Here is a 21,832-nt window from a genome sequence, read left to right as displayed (position 1 = left end):
CTGCTTCTGCACTCCGTATTTTTAAGTTCCAGTCGATTAAATTTTTTGGAATGAAACAAATTACATTGGCCACTTTCAAAACGTAAATTGGAATCATTTCGCCAAACAGATCCTCAAACTTCTCGGAATGTAATTTTATTTATTTTAAGAAATATTGGAATTATCGACATATAGTCTGAAAATTCAAAGTTATTAATTCTTAGTTTAAATTTTTATTTAAAAGTGGATAAATGTCCCTTAATTAATGATAACTCTGTCAAGCCTATTAAAATTGGATGGTTAGTAGCAAACTAAACATTTTTTTAATGATGCACTGTTTACAGAACATGTCTGGGTGTTAAATCAGAACGTGTGTTCTAGTACGTCATTATATATTGTTGTTCCATTCTTACTATGATAACATTTTTATATCCTTTTATTATAATGGATTGAGTAGACGTTGATTATAAGATTAGCAAAGCCAACTAGACTTCTTCCCTCTCCCACCAACCGTGGAAAATTAAGAAAATAAAAATAAAAAATATCAGCCACCTAGAGAAGAAAAAAGAAAAAAACGAAACCAAGTCATGGTTTCCGTTGAAGGTTCGAAGAATGTTTCCAAGTTCGAATTAATCAGATATGGCTACATGGGACCATGACTATCTTAATCTTTTAAGTGCCAAAATCAGATTCTTAAACTCCACACATTTTACGTCTTCTATCAAAGCTCTTCATTCATATTATCTATTGGAAAAGTAGCTCACAACACAAGTAAAATACATTGTATTATAAGGAGAGCAACATATAATAGTCAAACTTATACTCTTCTTACAATATATTTATTTTAAAAACAAAAAACTGAAATTACACTAAATCAATATTTATAATGCCTAAAAAATTAATAAGGTTGCATGTGATACCATCTTTACTCCCTGGATATGTATGATTTGATTCGATCTTGGCTCAACCATCTTGGTTTGGCTTGAAGATATCTTTATTTTTAAATTTTAAAATTCAAAAATATCCAAATCCAAATTTTCATATACATGGAATTGGATTATGGACTAAACAGAAGAGGGAATTGACGAAAAAAAGAAGAAGAAAAAGTCTTATTACCCATATTCAGGGGATGAAGCAATTGGGTAACAATGGCCCGATTACGAAGATACATAAAAACCGAAAACAAAGGTGATTTTTGAGAACATTTAAAATAAAATAATCACAAATATCATATTTTTTAGAAAGCTCTCGAAAACAAGGAAGTATGATATTAAACGATCTGAACGCAATTAAAACGAATCTAATAAACAAGATAATGATATAAATAACACTATACGACAAAAATATATCTGTTCGTGAATATTTGTAAATAAAATTTGTAATAGATAATTAATATTTTTATGTATTTATTATTCTGAGTAATGGATAGAATTAATTTTAAAATAAGTTGAATGTGAATATCATATTATTTTTAATCGTAAATTTTTTTTTACAAAAATTAAAATTAAAATTTAATTTATATTTTATTAATATAAATTTAATTAAAATTAAAATTTAATTTATATTTATTATGTTAAATTTAATTAAAATTAAAAATTAATTTATATTTAATTTAAATTTTATTTAAAAGTTTTATATAATATATATTTTTTAAATATTTGTGTGTATACGAATACGTTTTAAACAGGTAATTGACGGATATGTTTTTACAGATAGATCAAGTAGCCGATAGACATTATTCATACTTATCCCAACCCATTTACTTCTTTATACTATTTTAATGTAGAAATAAGAGATTACATTCTTTTTAACTAAATAGTCTACTTTATTTTTTATTATGAGTAAGGTGTTTTCATATCCAATTAAGAAGATTAAACTTAAAATTAAAAAACGTAAATTAGAATTTAGGTAACATTTATTTAAACAAATTTAAATAGTATATATTTAGATTATTGTGGATTGTATATCGCAACTTGATCTTTTAGACAACACTATATAGCTTTATTCATTTATTATATGATAATGTGTGTGTCGTGTTAAAGTGGGTAAAAGTGTTTTACTTATCGATCCAAAGGTGAGACAAAGAACATGGTTATCGTTTTGGTAATGATGGAATATGTATCTATGAATATGTGAATGGAGTAACTTGTGTTTCTATTAATTCCTTTAATCTGTAATATTCTACTCTGTCAGGCATCTACTTCCTTCCACTAATCACTTTATAATTTTGAAACTTTTCTGACAGATACTTATGTACTTAGCACAAGTAATATTGAAGATTTGGATATCTAAAATTTGACGGGCTTAGATGCACTCATTGCGTGGTGGGTCGTCATAATGAATGGGTTTCATGAGAAGCTAGCCCAGCTAGGCCCAGCTCATTCAATTGTACCCACAAACACGGTCATGGAAGAAAAAGATACTTTGAAAAGATTTTCAAAATATTGTTCATCGCTTACACTTTCTTCGTTAGCCTATAGTTTGTTTTTTTTTTCTTTTAAATATTCACAATAATACAGCAATGAGTACTAAAAAACTAGAAGTCAAAAGGTTAGGCTTTTTATAACTTTATAAAATTGTGAAAATTATTTTACTTTTTTTAAACGAGTAATTCTTTATTTTTGTAACATTTTTCATTCCTCAAAGTTAATTTTCATATTTTTCTAGCTACGGGAAATTTTAAAATTATATAGATAATGTTTATTTTGATATTGAAAGTGTTCAATTGCCTGTTCAATCAAATTTGATCTCAAGATATTTTTGGATTAATTATTATTTTTTAACTTCATTTTTAGGGACGTGTAAATTTAGTTATTTTAACCAAATTATATAAAGTTTTTTGTATGACATTTGAGTTGTTTATACCGTTTGACATTTTTTCTTTAATGTTAACTGAGAAACGTGTTTGAAATATCAAATAAATTTAATAAAATTTGGTTAGAAGAACAAAATTCATATATTTTAAAAAATGAGAGATTAATTTAATCCAAAATTTTGAAAAAGATATTATTTTTAATTTTCATAAAATATCAAAAACATATTTAACGTTATATTTTTTCAATATTTTGAAAGTTATAGAAACATCGTTGATTAAGTGATAAATAATGTAAGAATATATATATATATATATATATATATATATATATATATATATATATATATATATATATATAAAAGGAAATAATGTATTAGATAATTAAAAGTATAATCAGTTATTATCTTAAAAAAATAGTTGTATAATACTAATTTTATCTGAACAAAAATTTTGTCACTCTTTTTATAAACGAATTTACCAAAAAACTAATATATCAGTAATAAGAATTATAAATTTATCAAATTTAACTGTTAGTTACATTACCAAAAATTCAAGATTTACGGATGTATTTTATCGATGAATATTTTTATCGATAATCAAAACACAAAATTTTGTTGAAAAAATTTGTCAATAATTTTTTTTATATAATAAATTTATTTCCATTAATAAAATTTCTTCGATAATTATGACAATTCTCTAGGAATTTTAATTAAGCTTTAGTATTATCAAAGGAAACATATAATTTAAGATTGAAACATATCTAATTTGAGATTGATTGCATCGGGTCCCCTTTTATCCCATAAGAAGTCAATTCCCATTTTTAAATTGTATTTCCCCAAACCCACAAAATCAAGGAATTAAGAGTAGAGAACATAAAGAAATGTTTCTCAATGTTCTAAATAATAAGGATAATGATATTTTGACTACTAAATTTTGATAACTTTTTCTTATAACATGATGTGTCATTTTCTAAATTGTTTTAGAAGTTTAAAAATGAAAAAAAAATGAAAAATCACTTAAAAAATGACACTTAAGATTATAAAAAAAATTATCAAAATTTAGTAGTTAAAAAATCATTTTTTAAATAATAATCATCCACATCAGAACTTCTCATAGTGTAACATAACACAATATCCAAAAAAGTTAGAGAAGCTTGTAAGCCAAGATCAAAATCTAAATTTTAAGATGTTTGAAATTTGCAAAATTCAACTCAACCAGTAGTAATGTATACATGTAAAACTTAAAAGGTCAACAACGAGTTCATCACGTAACAAAAAGAATGAAGGAAAAATAAATAAAAATAGATGTAGTCGAAAATGGGAAAAATGAAGTTATTATTCAGCATGTGACATAAATGTGCGGCTGAGAGAATTTTTCATATTGCAAAACAAACCGTCAACAATAATATAACCTCTAATTAAAAGAAAGCTATAATTTGAAACTTGTGGCCCTAATTTAGTTGACGGTATATGGTGAAGAGTTATTATTGCATTGTTTATAATTTTCCGTCATTAGTCCGTCAACACTGAGAACGTAAAATTGCTCATAGGCTTCCAAAAGTTCTGTGTATATGTATTCATTTATTCAATTATTGGGGCAACGTTGTTATGAATTGAAAGGGACAAAATATTATTCTTAAAATAAGATATCATTCTATTGACTAAAATACAAGAACCCTATGCAAAAGTATACTTTTAATACATTCTCAGTCTAAACCCACACTCTATACTAATTACAATTCAAAACTTATATATAACTTTAAAATTAATAATTATATATGCAAATCAACTTAAAGTGTATGGTGATATATATATTGGGTAACCAATTTGCAAACAAATTATGAGAGAGAAATAACATTATTTTTAGTGGTGGGACGATCGATAATATAGAAATGTTCATTGTTGTACAATTGAAAACATGGGGATGGATAAGTACTAAATTTCCAAAAACACAATTTTCTTATTCTATTGGTGTCTTAATCCTTTATCATGCCTAAAATCTATAAGGTAGCATGGGATTATCATGACTGTAAGCATAAAAAGTATTAATATATGTATGATTCTTAGGTATAAAACTTTTGCTCACTAAAAATATTTTGCTTTAATTTTGTGTTTTCTTTCGAGGTAAAACTGATGGCTGAGCAGCGCGATGAGCATATAAGGAAATACAGATTAAAGACATTGGTAATTGGTTTTTGTGGACATTATCTAAAGAGGAATGTTGATAGACCAATGCATACATAAACATCTGCGAGAACTAAAACATATTTGCAGACACCTGTCGACAGAACACGATGCAAAGCATAATTAGGTAGATTATTTTATGGGGGATCGCTGTCGGGACATGATACATTACATCGACCATACTACAATTGCTATATATAGTGTGTAATTTACATTTGGACACTCCTGATGAATGAATACAAGCTAGGTTTTTTTAACTTATAAATGCACCTATCATTTTGTATTATAGATACACTATATTATGAAAACTTTTTATATTTGTATACGGGTCGGAGCACCCTTCCCTAATGTTCCAAAATATAAACATATATATACTTGCTGATAAAAAAAAATGAGAGTGAAATACTGGAATTGTTGTCCCCCTCACTGAAGGAAAGCAAGAAGTGAATAACCACGAGTTATTCTCGATCAGTTTTATTCTTCTTCTATGAAGTATAATATTGCACACCATAATTCTTTTATATTTTTCACTGATTTTTATTATATAAAAATGTTATGATGATAATCTTTATACATTATATCAATCTCCATCAATAGTTTAACAAATTGCATAGAATAATATTGCGAAGAAAACCATACTGTAAATATAAAAAAAAAGTTAGGTGTAATCTAAAATAATTTAAAAACAGACATTAATAAAAGAAGCACGAAGGATCGAGGACTATGATCTGAATTAGTGATCCATCTAACCGGTGGCTCTTGCCATTGCCAGATCACAATGATGAAGAACAACTCTAAGCTTACTATAAAATGGTTTTACAAGGCAAAGTGATCGCAAATTATTTGTTATTTTTAATGCTATCCCTAACAAGTCATTGGAACCGGACAAGGAACCCAATTAAATTAACGCATGTTAGGTACCATTATTAAAAAACAAAAGCTATAAGAATATTTAATTTGTTTTATGTGATAACAACTTTGCATGTCTATATAACTAATGAAAGTAGTTATTAACCATTATAATATGTTTAATGCATGGTTTAAATTTCTTTGTTTTTATAGCCACCGAAACAAAAATATAATATTCCTTTTAGTTGGAAATCACTAAAACACATTTTTTTTTTCTCTCACCTGGAAAAAGAAAATAAACCATTTTTTAATCTATTAATAATGGATATATTTTTGTAAAGTGTGTTTGTTTGATTATATATAAGAAATGGTTAAATATATTTTTTTTCATTAACTTTCAGTAAATTTTGAAATTAGTCCATTTTAAAATTTTAGACTAATTTAGTCCCTTAATTTTTGAAATACGTGGATTTATTTATTTTAATCAAATTTTGTTAGGTTTATTTGATGTTTCATAAGTATTTCAGTATTTTATTTGAGTTATTTATATTTTTGATACATTTTTGCTTTAATATTAAGTTAAATACTATTATGAAATGCATTTAAAATATCAAATAAATTTAACAAAATTTAATTAAAAAAATTGAATTTACGTGTTTCGAGAGATAAAAGATTAATTCAAAATTTTAAAATAAATTAATTCTAAAATTCAAACCATATAATAAACTACTGTTATGATTGTTGAAACTGTAAAGTGTAGTGACAATAAGCTATGAAAATTCAAAACTACTATTTTAGTACAATCACCGTCATTGCATAACAAACATATTGGAATTTGACACTTAAAACTTGGGGAATTCTCTGTACCTTTCCAAATCGAATTTCATCTCTTGTATATATTATATGAGCATGTGCAACTCACCGGAAAAATGGCACGGTGGGCCATGAAGTGCGTGGTTAGAGGCGTGCCAGCAAGGACGCTACCATTGTCTGTTGCTCCGATCATAGTCTTCCAACAAAGTCTCCTTCAAACCAATTCATGAATTGAAAGGATTGGACGGCCAAAAAGATAAGAAATCACAACATCACTAGGCCCCACGAGCCACCCCACTCACCCTCAATTTCTGATTTTCTTTTATCATCCATCTTTACACTCAGTGCATATAAATAATCCCCACAGAACACATCATCATCATCACCACACAAGTTGGAGTAAAAGAGTGTGAGAGAGAGATAGAGTGAGCCAAAAAATGGAGGGAAAGGAGCAAGATGTTTCACTGGGAGCGAACAAATTCTCAGAGAGGCAACCCATTGGGACTGCGGCTCAGAGCCAAGACGACGGAAAGGACTACCAGGAGCCTCCGGCGGCTCCACTATTCGAACCCTCTGAACTCACTTCTTGGTCCTTCTACCGTGCCGGAATAGCCGAGTTTGTAGCTACTTTTCTTTTTCTCTACATAACCATCTTAACCGTCATGGGTGTCAATAGGTCCGCTTCCAAGTGCGCAACCGTTGGCATTCAAGGCATTGCTTGGGCCTTCGGTGGTATGATCTTCGCTCTCGTTTACTGCACCGCTGGAATCTCAGGTCAAAACTACACCACCTCTTATACATAACTCTTATAATTATATATATTAAATTAATAAATGTGTTGGTGTGTGATGATGCAGGGGGACACATAAACCCGGCTGTGACATTCGGACTCTTCTTGGCGAGGAAATTGTCGTTGACCAGGGCACTGTTCTACATGGTGATGCAGGTTCTGGGTGCTATTGTTGGTGCTGGTGTGGTCAAAGGTTTCGAGGGAAAAACCTTCTTCGGCCAACACAACGGTGGTGCCAACTTCGTTGCCCCTGGTTACACCAAAGGTGATGGACTCGGTGCTGAGATTGTTGGCACCTTCATTCTTGTCTACACCGTTTTCTCAGCCACTGATGCCAAGCGTAACGCTAGAGACTCACACGTTCCTGTATGTGCCCTCCTTTTATTATTCATGAAAAAGAAAAATTAGATAAATACATAATAAACATTTTACCAAAAAACGAAATACTACACGTGTTAATGATATTCATGGAATGAACAGATTTTGGCACCCTTGCCCATTGGGTTCGCTGTGTTCTTGGTGCACTTGGCCACCATCCCTATCACTGGCACCGGTATCAACCCTGCACGAAGTCTCGGTGCTGCCATCATCTTCAACAAAGACCTTGGCTGGGATGATCACGTATGTTAATATCTTTCTCTTTAAATTTCAGGAACCAAGTTAGTGAGGTAATGCATTCTTCTAATCTTTTTGCATTTTTTGTTGCACAGTGGATTTTCTGGGTTGGACCCTTCGTTGGAGCCGCTCTTGCGGCTCTGTACCACCAAGTCGTAATCAGAGCCATTCCCTTCAAATCCAACTGATGGGATAAAAGTTTGTGATCGCTGGGTAAAAGACCCAAACCAAGCAAAGTTTGTGGTCTAGTTTTATTTTGTTATCTGTTATTTTCCTTTTTACTCTTCTTAAACCTTGTAATTTGTATGTAAAGAATGTGATGTTGTAATGAGTAGGGAGTGGATGTGTTGGGTGATTGGCCAGTTTTCCTCTACTTTTAAGTTGGAAGATGAGCATGAGGGATGTGTGCTGTAATTGCTTATCAAATAAAAAACAACTTCTTTTATCTTGAGAATGTTTTTTTGTCCCTCTTGGTTTGGAATCTTTAAATGAGTATATGCCCAAATTTGATAGTGAATTATGCAGACTAGTATTATTGCATTCTTAAAGTGGCTGGGTGACGATGCCTATATATAACTTACACCAGCAGCCTTAATTCATAAACCACACCACACGTAATTAAAAATTGATTAGCAAAAGTATCACCTCATCATTCTCATCATGTTGCTATACTTGAGTTGTTAGTACATTTAAAAGTAAAAATGCTTTAGGAGCAAAAAGTTATACTTTTCTCAAATCAATCGATCGTCTTACTCTTAGCATTTCTCTCACGGTTTTTCATGATCTTATAATAAGTGAACTATTATTTTCAACTTTAACACATTTTTAATCACACTTTTACATCATTATTTTATATCACCATTTTATCTTTGGTTTAAATATTATTTTGATCCATTTGTTTGGTCAATATATTCAATCTGGTCTCTCTTTTTTTCGTTTAATTTGGTTTTTGATTTGTTAAATTATGTTCAATTTCGTCTTTTCGTTATTGTCATTTAAATTGATAATGACAAAGTGTACATAGCGTTATTGTTCACATGACAGGACATTGTTCACATTATGATTGATTGTGTTTTGTTCAAATATAAGTTCCTATTTTAGTTAAATTTGTTCAATTTAGTCCATATTTTAGTTAAATTAGTTCAATTTAGTCACATCCTCCACTTCATGACCCTTCACCAGTGTCATCACCACTATCATCACAACTATTCGGCCTTAAATTCTTCTTATTTAAGAGTCACTCCATTCCTTAAGAAAATTAAACATAAAAAGTTGACACAAAAACCTTTAAGCTTTAAATTTGAAGTCACTTGAAATCCACAGCCATGGGAATCACAAATCCAAACCACCTTAAAACATCTCGAAATAAAAGAAATCGTGAATGAGAGGTTCATAACATCTATGAAAAAGATATGAGAGTAAACCTGACAACCCACAAACAAAAATCAACACAAAAATATATACCCTTCTTATATTGATCCAGGCAGCGACAATGGTGGTAACAATGGTGAACGATTGTGAAATGGAGGATGAGATTAAATTGAACCAATTTAACTAAAATATGAATTTATTTGAACAAAACACAACCAGTCATAATGTGAATAGTATCACATCATGTGACCAAAATAGTATTTAAACTTTTATCTTTTGGTATCTTTTTCTTTTAAAAATATAAAAATTAATTATTTAATAGACAAAATATTTTTAAAAAGGAATTGTCACCTATGTAAAAAAGTATTTTTCTTATAATAAAGAATAACAACAGCTAATACAAGCTGGAAAATTGTAAACATAAATCTTTTAATTTTTCATAACCTATTTAAGACTTAATATTAATAAAAATTATTCGGATACTAGAATAAATTTTATTTAACAAACTCAATCAATTCAAAATATTTAAATTTATGAACATTTTAAAATTTATTAACTATTTATTTAGTTTTGTTTACACTAAGACACCTAAATAATTATTATGCAAATTAACAATCAAATTACCGTACTTAATGATAAAATATAATCATAAATACTCAATCAAAAAACATAAAAATTTAAATATTTAAGAATTTTTTTTAGTAAGAATTAAAATAAAAATATTAAAATCTTTTAAAATTTAATAATTTTTTATTTAAATTTTTTTAAATAAATATTTAAGTTTATCAATGTCACTTTAAAATGTCTGATAGATGATTTTTATAATTTGAATAATATTTTAAATTTAATAAAATTTAAAGCTAGCTAAAAGAAAATTATCATTGGGTTGAATATTATATTTGTGATTTACAGAATTTTTTATTTTTATTCAAAAAGAACATAGTGTAAGTAAGTGGCTTGTCTTTATTGGGCCTTTTGGGCTTACTTTTCTGAACTAAAATATAAGGAAAAAAAAAAGAGGGAATTGTGATTATTGACCAGCCTATTGACCAAAACCTGAATATTGACGAGCCCATTTGTAAAACCCTAGCTCCAGATTAGGGTGCTTGTGTTGTGTTGTGTTCGCACGCCTTGTTCGGTGCAGTGAGTAGTGAAGGTGCAGAGTCGAATCCCCGAACATGGCGTCGAGCGATCGCACAGTGTTACAATTTTCTTCATCATCTTCATCTTCTCAAAGTTTCACCGCGAAGGTTCACCCTCTCGTTATCTTCAACATCTGCGATTGCTATGTTCGGCGTCCTGACCAAGCCGACCGCGTCATCGGAACCCTACTCGGATCCGTCCTTCCCGATGGAACCGTAGATATTCGCAATTCCTATGCTGTTCCTCACAACGAGTCTATTGAGCAGGTCCTTTGCTTATTTTTTTTTATCATTATTTATATTATCATCAATAATTAGGATATAAATTTGGTACCTGCTCATGCTATGTTGCCTTCTATACATGAGGAATTTAGTTCCGCATCTGGATCTAAGAAACTCGGTGTTACATTTGTATTTTTTTAGTTTTATTTATATATTTAGTGTAGTTTATGTTTTGATTTGGATTTGCATTTAGGTTCATGTATGCTCCAATATGTTTCTCGCATTGGATAGACCATGGGTTATATGTTTTCTCATTGCTGTTTCTTTAATATTTAGGCATTATGTGTATAAACTTCTCAATAAGTATTTATAGGTTTGGGAAAAGAAAGCTGTAAGAGAAAGTCACCTTATTCCCAAATTAAAATAAACTTTTGGCGAAGTCAGATAAGAACTTCTATGAATTGGCCAATGCCAAGAAAATATTGACCCACGGAGTTATGGTAGAAAGTTTATGCATTCCGAGAAGGACCCAAGCTTTTATTGGTGATTTCTGTTATTGTTATCGTTGCATACTACTTGCAACTTTTAACTGCTCTCTGTTCCCTTCCAATTTATTCATTATTGATAGATATTCAAACATAGTTTAAGGCTCATGCAGTAAGTTATAAATTGAACCAGTAATTGAGTTTTCTTGTCTTACATTATTTAGTAGTCTTGTTCGCATTCTGAAACTCTAACGGGAAGGAAGTGAGAGGATGTCCATTTTTTTATTGAAAGAAAGTTGGTTTCAGCCTATTAAAATAATAGCATGCTTATCCTATGGCTAGGTGAAATTTGGCTGAGAGCCTCTTACAGTAGAAGATGTATTTGTTTGATTTATTGCGTATCGGTTTATTTTTTATCCATGACAAGGATGTTGAGGTTATTAGTTCTGAGTCAAGAATATTGAGTGTACTGCATGGATTTCTTCAAGAAAGTGAAAGGTTGGCCTTTTTAATATTACGTTAAAATTATGGTATTTGGTTCCTGTATAGCTGACACTAATATTTAAAGCCTATAAAAGAGTTGCATAGTTAAAATTTACCATTGTTTCTGTTATTGAGCTTTTGCTGTTGTCTTTTTAGTTGTCTCTCTTCTGGATGCAGGGGGTCTTTTTATTCTTACTCAAATATGTTCTGATTATTTTACTTCTTTTATCAACAGGTTGCTCTGGATATAGAGTACCATCACAATATGTTAATATCCCACCAAAAAGTGAATCCAAAAGAAATCATAGTTGGATGGTAATTCCTATTATGTGTAAAACTTAATTGTTTTTGGTTATCATATTAGTATTCTGAATGAAGTGGTGGCCAAGAGTACTTTGAAATCCATATTGCCTAGGTTAAATGATGTTTACTTTGGGTAGAGGGCATCTGCAATTTTTTTCCTTTGTATTTACCTTGTAAATAAAGTTGGTTTTGTTGCATTCTAGTGGAAAAAATAAATGTTTCCTCTGGGGAGATTTAGTGATGGGTTCCTGTGTCCATTTATCTTTCTTCTTGAAGAGAGAAAGATATGCTAAACTTTGGCTATTTATTCAGGTATTCTACTGGTCTTGGAGTAACTGGTGGTAGTGCATTAATCCACGAGTTTTATTCTCGAGAAGTACAAAATCCCATCCATTTGACTGTTGATACTGGATTTACAAATGGAGGTGGTACCATTAAAGCATATGTGTCTAATAATTTATCCCTTGGAGAACGTCAAATTGCTGCTCAGTTTCAAGAAATCCCATTAGATCTTCGTATGGTTGAAGCTGAGCGAATTGGATGTAAGTAATTCTTGGACCTGTCTTTTCAATCACCCTCTCTCTTTCCTTTTTCCATTCTTCTCCCCCTCTCACAGTTTGCTCTTCTTTCTTATTTATGTATTAATATATTTAATGAAGTTTACGTGCTTACTTCCATGGATGCATTTGAAACAAAAAATTTAAATTTTTTTCTCTTAATCAGTAACATGTTTTCTGCGAGTTCTATTAGAAAAATATTGCTTGATATGTAGTATTTTGAAACTGTTTTAGCTTGTAATTATGTAATAAAGTCACGCATTGCATTCTGCAAAAAGGATGTAATCTAATATGCACATACTCTCTGACTTGCTTCATCTTCATTGTTTAGCTTTTGATGAAGTAATTTTTTTTGGCATACTTTAAGTCTAGAGTCATTGTTTAGTCTAGGTATCCTCCTTTAATTTGAACACCTCTAGTTTCACTGGAGGAAATTTCGTTGTACTTCATCGAGTCTTGAAACTGAGATCTCTTTCCACCTGGGATGTCTTTAAGAATGAAAAATTTACGAACTGTTTTCTCTGGTTTAGCCTTTTAGGGTATGGATTGTGGGTCCTTTAATGCCCCCTTTTAAATGTCATGTGTTTTTGGTCGTTCACTTGGATGAAAGTTCATTGTTATGATGGATTAGGCTGTTCAAATGTTTATATTCATCGTATAGAAGAAAGGTCGTTAAGATTTTATTGTTATGATTGGTTTTTCTGATGTCTATTCTCTAATATTGGCAATTTCTTTATTTTGAATGATTATAGCTGATTTTGTGTTTGTTCTGGTAATTCCAGTTGATATGCTCAAGGCAACTGCAGTTGACAAAATTCCTTCAGATTTAGAAGGGATGGAAGCATCAATGCAACATCTCCTAGTCTTGATTGATGATATCTACAAATATGTTGACGATGTTGTGGTATGGTATTGACATCTTTAATCTCTCCTCTTGTCCTAATTAGATCGTATTAAATAATTTTTCATCACAGGAAGGGCGAGTTGCACCAGACAACAAAATCGGGAGATTTATATCAGATGCTGTAGGTTCTCTTCCTAAAGTTTCTCCTCGAGTTTTTGATAAGCTTGTGAATGATAGCTTGCAGGTAAGATTTTGATGTTTTAGTGGTTTACTTAGGATTTCATATTTTAGTTCTTATGAAAACTGTGTTACGCAATTGAACATTTGTTATTTTGTTTGGATAATGAACTTGCCCTTCATAGCTTTGTTGTGCTGACACGAGTGTTTCATCCGTTTCAGGATCACTTGCTTTTGCTATATTTATCTAGCATCACCAGAACGCAGCTTAGCTTGGCCGAGAAGTTGAACACAGCTGCCCAGATTCTGTGATTCTTTCGCCTCTTTGACATGGAAGATAAATTTTCCCGATAGTTTTCTTATCATTATGTCATATTTCCAGAAACTTAGAATGTCAGCAGCGTTTTATACTTCACCTTTACTTTGCTTTTTATGATTTTTTAATATTTTGTGCTCCTCTAGCATAGTTAAGTTGTCTTGGAATAGCAGGTATGCTGTGTAGCTTTCTCTTGTTAATTTAATGTAATATGAGTGAATGGCTTCCCTCTATTGCCAATTTATTTCTTCGTGCGATTGGATAAAGCTCGACAAAATGATATCTTTCGTTTACAAGTTAAATAACAGTTTTTGTTTTAATTTTTGGTTTTTTATTAGATTGAAAAATGGAGATTTCATAGAGCTTTTTTGTGTCAAATGATACAAGTAATACTCAATTAACTAGTTATTGCCTGAATGGCGGCAGTTGGAACATTTCGATGTAATTTTAAATCGACGTTAATTGTCAAGCAAATAGCCTGCTGTGTTTTTGAAAAGTTGTCTTATTTTTAAAAATAATTTATCTATACCTAGTAATTTGAATTTGACTGCTCAAATTTTACAATAATCATATTATGCCTACTATTAGTAATTTAATTAAAGACTATTTTTATATTATAAATTTGTTATTCCTATAAGTCATATAATGATCCTGGTATTTATAATGTTAAAACTTTTACATTGCTATATTATATTCTTATTATATTTTAAAGGACAGATTGCTCTATTTCAATTAGGGGGAAGAAGCCATAGATGCATTTTCCTTTGAAATGTAATTATTTTATACTTTTTTGCCGACAGCATGCAGTTTAAATGATTTTCTCTTTTATTTCTATTTTTTTATTATTTGTTTTTTAATAGCTACTGTGTAGGGATGGCAACGGGGCGGGTACGGGTATCATGATCCCATCCCCATAATAAAAATTCATCCCCATCCTCAAACCCAACGGGTATACAACTTTTGACCCATCCCCACCGGGTAACGGGTATTTTCTTATACTCATACCCATACCCATTTTTTTATTGTTCCATATATCAATTAAATATTTTTTATAAAAAAAATTTAAAAATCACACCAACGGAATCATGATACTATCAAAATATTCAATATTAAAATAACATACTCTTTTTGATTTTCATGATGTCAAATATTAAGAAAAATATTATAATAGTATAAATCTCAAATTAAAGTATCAAATAACAACTAAATAAAATTCAAATAATTATATAAAAGCTAAAAAATTACACATTACTAAAATTTTATAATAACCAAAATATTTATTAATTTTACAAATGATCAGTGGTTTCATTTGCATTCGATCCACCTACACATAGAAAAAAAATGAAAAATTAGATATGATATAATAATTGAAATTGAAAATTTTAATTACTAGAATATAATGTACCTTCTTCATCAGATTCATTTTCACTCATGAGAACATCTTTTCCTTTTAATTTTTTAACACCTACAAACACCAAATGTAGAATATTAGATGAGAATTCACAAAAAATACTAACAAAAAATATTAATAAATTTGAGTAACTTACCTAGATGGTTTGAGTTCCATATCCAACTTCTTGTACACATCAAAGCCTCTATAGTAATATGATGAAGTCGACTACGGTGAGAAGTTAATATCTGACCACCAGTACTAAAAGCAGATTCAGAAGCTACAGTTGTTATTGGAATAGCTAAAACATCCATTGCAATTGCTTAAAGGGTTGGAAACTTTAACCCATTTGTTTTCCACCATGATAGGATATCAAATTCTTGTGTAACCGGAAAATTATCTTCTTCCAAGTAATAATCCAACTCTGTTTTCATAACTGTAGTTCTAGATTTTTTCTTTTTTGCCATAAACTCTAAAAATTCATTCGCATAATTATCAACATCCTTTCCCAACTCCAATGATGTAGCTCTATAAGAAGAAGTTTCATTCTTTTTTGATTGATATTCCAAAACCAAATTATAGCACATTTGACGAATCCTACTAAGTTTCAGATCAAAATCATTACCATACAATTTATAAAAATAATATTCTAACATGTCCATCTTGTACCTTGGATCTAAAACTGAAGCAATTGCCAATATGTTATATAACAAAAAACAAAGAGAATGAGAAATATGTTATATATATATATATATATATATATATATATATATTATATTATATTATATTATATTATATATTATATTATATTATATATTATATTACTATGTATATATATATTATATGTGTGGATATCTTATGTTTATGTTTATATATATATATATATATATATATATATATATATATATATATATATATATATATATATAATTATTTATATATATTATATTATATTATATTATATATTATATGTGTGGATATCTTATGTTTATATATATATATATATATATATATATATATATATATTTATAGATATGTATTTATTTTAAGTATATATTATATTATATAATAATATAAATATAATAATATATATTATATTATTATGTATATATATTATATGTATATGCGTAGATATTTTATGCTTTTATATATATATATATATATATATATATATATTTTTTTTTTTTTTAAATTTTTATAAATTTGTAATGTTATAAATTTGTTTATAAAAGATCTTACTAGTTAAATGATTAATTTGTTTTATACGTATATATTATATATATTATATTATATTATTATGTATATATATTATATGTATATTATATTATATTATATTATATTATATTACATGTATATGTGTAAATATATATATATATATATAAAAGTATATTTTATTTATATGTATATATACTATATTATATTATATTATATTATATTATATTATATTATATTTTATTTTATGTGTAAATATATTATTTATTTATATATATTTTTTAGATTATTTAATAAATTATAAATAGTTTAGTAATTTAAGCGGGGACGGGTATTTGGGCGGGTATATATATATCCCATCCCCAGTTGAAAATTTCGGGTATTATCCATACCCATACCCATACTCAGTCAAAGCGGGGATTCCCCGTCAAAACGGGGACGGGTTCGGGTGATACCCACGGGCACGAGTTTATTTTCGACCCAAAAATGTGATGTTTAAAGTTTGGACGAAGGCAATATATCGCCATTACAGTAATTAAGTGTGTGCATTGTTAATTTAGCATTTCCTTTCCTTTCATCCTTAGTAAATTAATGATCTGTTAAGGATTACAAAGTCAATCATTCTACCTGGATTGGTATCGCTTCGGTGTAAATCAATTTGCTTGGGAAATGCTGATTTTCAATCAGTATTAACTAGTTTTCCCTCACTCCTATTTTTATTCCCAAAAAAACTAGATAAGTCCCTATCTCTGCACCAAATAAAAATTTTCTCGGCGTCACTGTCATTTACAGATACATAGATCGGAGAATCCTAGGTTAGAATTTGAGGGCCTATTTGGTCGGGAAAATGCAAGCAAACGACTACGGTATTGAGGGCATATAGTTTCTCTTCCGGGATTTGTACGACTACATACTCAACACTCATTGGATTTCTTCCCATCAATAAATTAAGAGCCTCTACACTGTTCACATACATAATTGCAAATTGTTGTTACTCATTGGAACCGACTCCATTTTCTTCCAAACATCTCTTTCGTTTAAAACAAGTTGTGACATCATTTTGTCCTATCCCTATTAGTTTGTCTACTTTCATATTCTTTTTTTTTTCAAATTTAACCTAACTTTATTGATTTGCAGTGTTGCTAAGAATATGAACATTAATCGGGGTCACTGTTCACACGCACGTTTTGATAGAATGTGCGCTTTTCCTAACACCGTTTGATGCCGTATGACTCTAAAGACATTGATTTTTCATATATATATATATATATATATATATATATATATATATATAATGAAATTACATTTTTATTTAAATTGAATAAAGAAATGTGAAAGAGGCAGTGTTTTGTGTTAATTGGTAGGATAGTGATTGTAGAAAAGCATTGAGAAAAGTGGAGACAAGAAAGTATAAAAGACACGGCTGATACAAAAGACGTCCAGCATTCACATTTCACGCTACTAATTTTTATTCTAAACCCTTCGCCTTTAGACTTCCATAAGAGACAGTATTTTAGTCTCAACGTGGGAGTAATAGGATCAAATATTCATATAAACAACCAATTTAATAATTGAAATGAGTATTGGTGGTCTATTTGGTCCTTGATTTTCTAAATAAATACGATTTTTATTTGAACGGTTAACCATATTTTTCGTTCATCAAGTTTAACTGAAAATTAATTTTATTCCTCATGCTATCTAAATTATCTACGTGAACTTTTATATAATTGGGTTAATAGTTCTCATTTACACAATATATTAATCTTCGGTTTACGAAACTATATTTTATTCATCGGCCACAAACAAAGTACGTATATTATGCGTAGGTGGATAAATGTTAAATCTTGTCTTTTATTATAGACCATTATCATAATTATTTAAAAATACATGGATCAACTATAAATTTTGTTTAACATTTTCTTCAAGAAATTGTGAACAGAGGCATTTAGAAGTTTACTAACCATTTTATTATAATGAAGTATTTAATAATTACAATGATGACTTATTTGTCAGAAAAACTGATTAATTACTTTTTGTGTAATTTTCCTTTTTATCACTTTATTTCATCCAAAAAATAATAGAATTTTACTCAATGAGATTTGATTGTATTGGAACGAAGCACTTGAAACACTTAACCTTCTTAAATGCCGTGTGGTTGACTCTGGGAAAGACTTCTTAGCTGCTCGATGAGGTATTTTTGTGTATGACAAATAACTAGTGCCTAACATTCGAGGACGGGTTAACAACTTGAGTCCAAAAATCCTACAAGTTAGAGTAGCCAAAGCCCTTGTTGCCAACTATGAACAGACAAAATGTTACTCGTGAATTGAACACACATTCTCGGGAATTGTAGGAAGTGCCCTCACTCCTTCTTCACTACCAAACTGTAGTAATGCATGTTACTACTGCTATTTCATCGTACTCTGCTTTATATTTTATATAATTAGAATTTGTTAATAGCTTATTTAATGTTTTGTCTTTTCCGTATATACCTTCTTTGATATTAAAATGCATTTTTATTGCTCTATCTGTGATGTGGAATAACACTTGTATGGATAAATTCACATCATTTTTACCGGTGCTTAGTGTGTTTTTTTTTTTTTGCAATGCAATGTCATAGAAGGACACGTATTACTACTGCATAAATCTCAAGAATATTTCAATTTTCATCACACATGTATGTATCCCTATTTCCTAGGCTTAAAAGCTATTATACATAATAGCCGATTAAATTGGACCAAACGAAGAAGGAAAAGAAGTTTGAGTCCCTGTTTGAAAGACAAGTACAAAAGACAAGAGAAAGTGACATAAGAAAAGCCAAGTTACTCTCCTTTTTGTAGGTCTTGAATTGTTCCTCTAAAATCAATCAATTGGGTGACTCTGTTGTCTCTAGTGAATGTTTTCACATCTTAAAAAGAAGTTTTCCATGAAAACTAGTCAACCTAACTCGTATCTGTGTCAGTCTTTACTCTGATCACAATAGTCCAAAAGAGATCAAACAATATGCAACTTTGACTTTCACTTCCCTTTGCCCCTCCTTCACACTTAGATATCAAACTACTTTAGACCATTCTTTATGAACTTTAGCAGACAACCACTTCTTTTAAAATCAAATTTTGGCTTAACTCACACGTCTTCATGGAATTGGATTAATCTCATGAGTATAATTGGTGAAACATAAAGCATTGAAAATTACACAAAGACACATAACGACCACTTTATACATATATTATAATAGTACAAACTTAGCAACAATTGTTCTCTTTAACGAAAAAACTCAGTATTGTGTCTAAGCAGATTAGCACGAGAAATGGAAAACATTTAATTATGTTTCCATAGCACAAACTACGTAATAGTTTAATCACCACAAATGAAACATACATGTTTTCTGCCCCGGACCAAAACGTTGAATAGTGGCTGCTTTTGCGCATGTCTTTATCTTTTCCACTTCTTTATTAGCACAAAAAACTAGGCTAAACCAAAGTACATATGTTGCTCAGTGTTGTTCATTAGTCTCATATTTCCTAAATTCAATAAGACAATATGAGTTATAAAACATAATGTTTGATCTGTAATGCCCCAGAAGCAATACAAAAAACCAAGAGGAAAAGGTCAGATTTTGGCTCTAGATTATTGAGTCATGGTATTATAAATGCACACGGACTGAGATCTTTATGGTTCAGAAGCTCAGAGGTAAAGTTTTGTGTTCAGAGGCACAGAATCTTTGAGAGGCTTCTGGTAGTGAAATTATATGGAAGAGGGCATGTCAGATTTTTGTTTTAGAGGTGAAAATGTTGGTGGTAATAGAGTTAGTGCCACTGGCACCAAGTGTGGGCGTTGGAATCCCACAACTGAGCAGGCTAAGGTTCTGACTCAACTGTTCAGTTCTGGACTCCGCACCCCAAGCACTGATCAGATTCAAAAGATCTCTAACCAGCTCAGTTTTTATGGTAAGATTGAGAGCAAAAACGTTTTCTATTGGTTTCAGAACCATAAGGCCAGGGAAAGACAAAAGCGTCGCAAGGTTGATAAGGATGTGATTCGTACTGAAAACTCCATCTCCATGAATTTTTTCACGCAAAGTAAGTGCCACAATCTTTTTTCAAACGCCAAACACAACACAACTTGCTTGGTTGTTGATCTAATGTGTAATTTGATCTGTTTCTTTTAGCAGATTTTACTCAGCTTTATGACGTTTCTGAGGCTGAGAAAGTGACTGAGACTCTTCAACTATTCCCCCTGAACTCTTTTGGTGAATCAGAATCAAAGAGTACGAAGGTTCATGCAAGTGACTGCAGGGATAATACAATGTTTTCGTACACGGAGGAGGAACAAATGAACCATCCACCATTAGATCTTCGCTTGAGTTTTATGTGAACATGGGAATCTTTTCGGGGTGGTGCTTAGAAAAGAGGAGGGTTTTCTTTGATAAATTGTTATTAGGTTTACAATAAAGGAAATGCATTATGAAATGTTAAAAAAAAGTTGTATCTTGATATTAATATTTACCTAGTTAAATATTGGAAATGCTTGGACATTCTTCTCTGCATGTTCGTTCATGTTGGTGTTTTTTTTTTTGTTTTTTTGAGTATACTCTGTTGGATTATCCTTTGATATCTTCAATGCTTGGGATTCTCTAATAACTCGCATCCTCATGAGAGATGTCACCTTGGAATGCTTAAAGGATACCAATAATAATTTTACTATATGGTTATAAATGAGTCATGCCTCGGGTCTGCTCCTATCTTGAATATCATGAATCTTATACACTCAAATGTGTGTAATAAATGATACAAAATGTTGTCACGATGGGAATGACATTGATTTATCATATAAAACTAATTCAAAACACTGTAGTGTTTAAGATGACCTACAATAATTTCAGAAGACCGTGATATATATTGCCCTGTTTCGCATGCAATATATCATCTAAAAAATTTAAAAGTGTACAATTTTTATTAAAAAGGGTAATATTTAATGCTACGAGTGACAAGCCTTAGATTTAATCCCAGTGGTACCTTCAGTAATTTTCTTTAATATCGGTATCAAACTTTACTCAAATAAAAAATAATTTTTGAATAAATATAATAAAATAAAATAATTTTAATAAATTTTAACTAATAAAAAGTAATTATTTTTACTGGAAAATATATATACTAGCAACGTAACAAACGGATGCCGGAAGTTTCGATTTAATATTGGGCCTGAGGCCCAATGTAGCTTAAAGAGAAAAGAGTGGGCCGTTGTACAAAAATCGGAGATTGAATAAAATAGGAAGATGAGAGC

The 21,832-nt window shown here is 29.9% G+C and overlaps 3 protein-coding genes across 4 annotated transcripts; all 3 read left to right on the top strand.

Annotated features, from left to right (window-relative positions):
- Positions 1-7,006: 7,006 nt before the first annotated feature.
- On the top strand, positions 7,007-8,498 carry LOC114163635 (probable aquaporin PIP-type 7a). Its single transcript, XM_028047939.1, has 4 exons — positions 7,007-7,413; positions 7,497-7,795; positions 7,910-8,050; positions 8,140-8,498. Exons 1-4 carry the CDS (start codon positions 7,077-7,079, stop codon positions 8,230-8,232), a joined length of 870 nt encoding a protein of 289 aa, XP_027903740.1. The 5' UTR covers positions 7,007-7,076; the 3' UTR covers positions 8,233-8,498.
- A 1,960-nt stretch (positions 8,499-10,458) lies between these two features.
- LOC114177233 (eukaryotic translation initiation factor 3 subunit F) lies at positions 10,459-14,246 on the top strand. Its single transcript, XM_028062540.1, has 6 exons — positions 10,459-10,824; positions 11,983-12,062; positions 12,363-12,592; positions 13,390-13,511; positions 13,582-13,695; positions 13,851-14,246. Exons 1-6 carry the CDS (start codon positions 10,594-10,596, stop codon positions 13,938-13,940), a joined length of 867 nt encoding a protein of 288 aa, XP_027918341.1. The 5' UTR covers positions 10,459-10,593; the 3' UTR covers positions 13,941-14,246.
- A 5,778-nt stretch (positions 14,247-20,024) lies between these two features.
- LOC114163079 (WUSCHEL-related homeobox 5-like) lies at positions 20,025-21,079 on the top strand. Of its 2 annotated transcripts, none has more exons than XM_028047162.1 (2): positions 20,025-20,628; positions 20,721-21,079. In XM_028047162.1, exons 1-2 carry the CDS (start codon positions 20,298-20,300, stop codon positions 20,921-20,923), a joined length of 534 nt encoding a protein of 177 aa, XP_027902963.1. In that variant the 5' UTR covers positions 20,025-20,297; the 3' UTR covers positions 20,924-21,079. The 2 variants fall into 2 exon arrangements, with proteins under 2 accessions (XP_027902963.1, XP_027902955.1); XM_028047154.1 differs by having other exon boundaries at positions 20,718-21,079.
- The last annotated feature ends 753 nt before the right edge of the window (positions 21,080-21,832 follow it).

The sequence above is a fragment of the Vigna unguiculata genome, chromosome 1 (genome assembly GCF_004118075.2).
Source record: "Vigna unguiculata cultivar IT97K-499-35 chromosome 1, ASM411807v1, whole genome shotgun sequence".
NCBI classification, from domain to species: Eukaryota; Viridiplantae; Streptophyta; class Magnoliopsida; order Fabales; family Fabaceae; genus Vigna; species Vigna unguiculata.
This window is presented reverse-complemented; position numbering and strand designations above follow the sequence as displayed.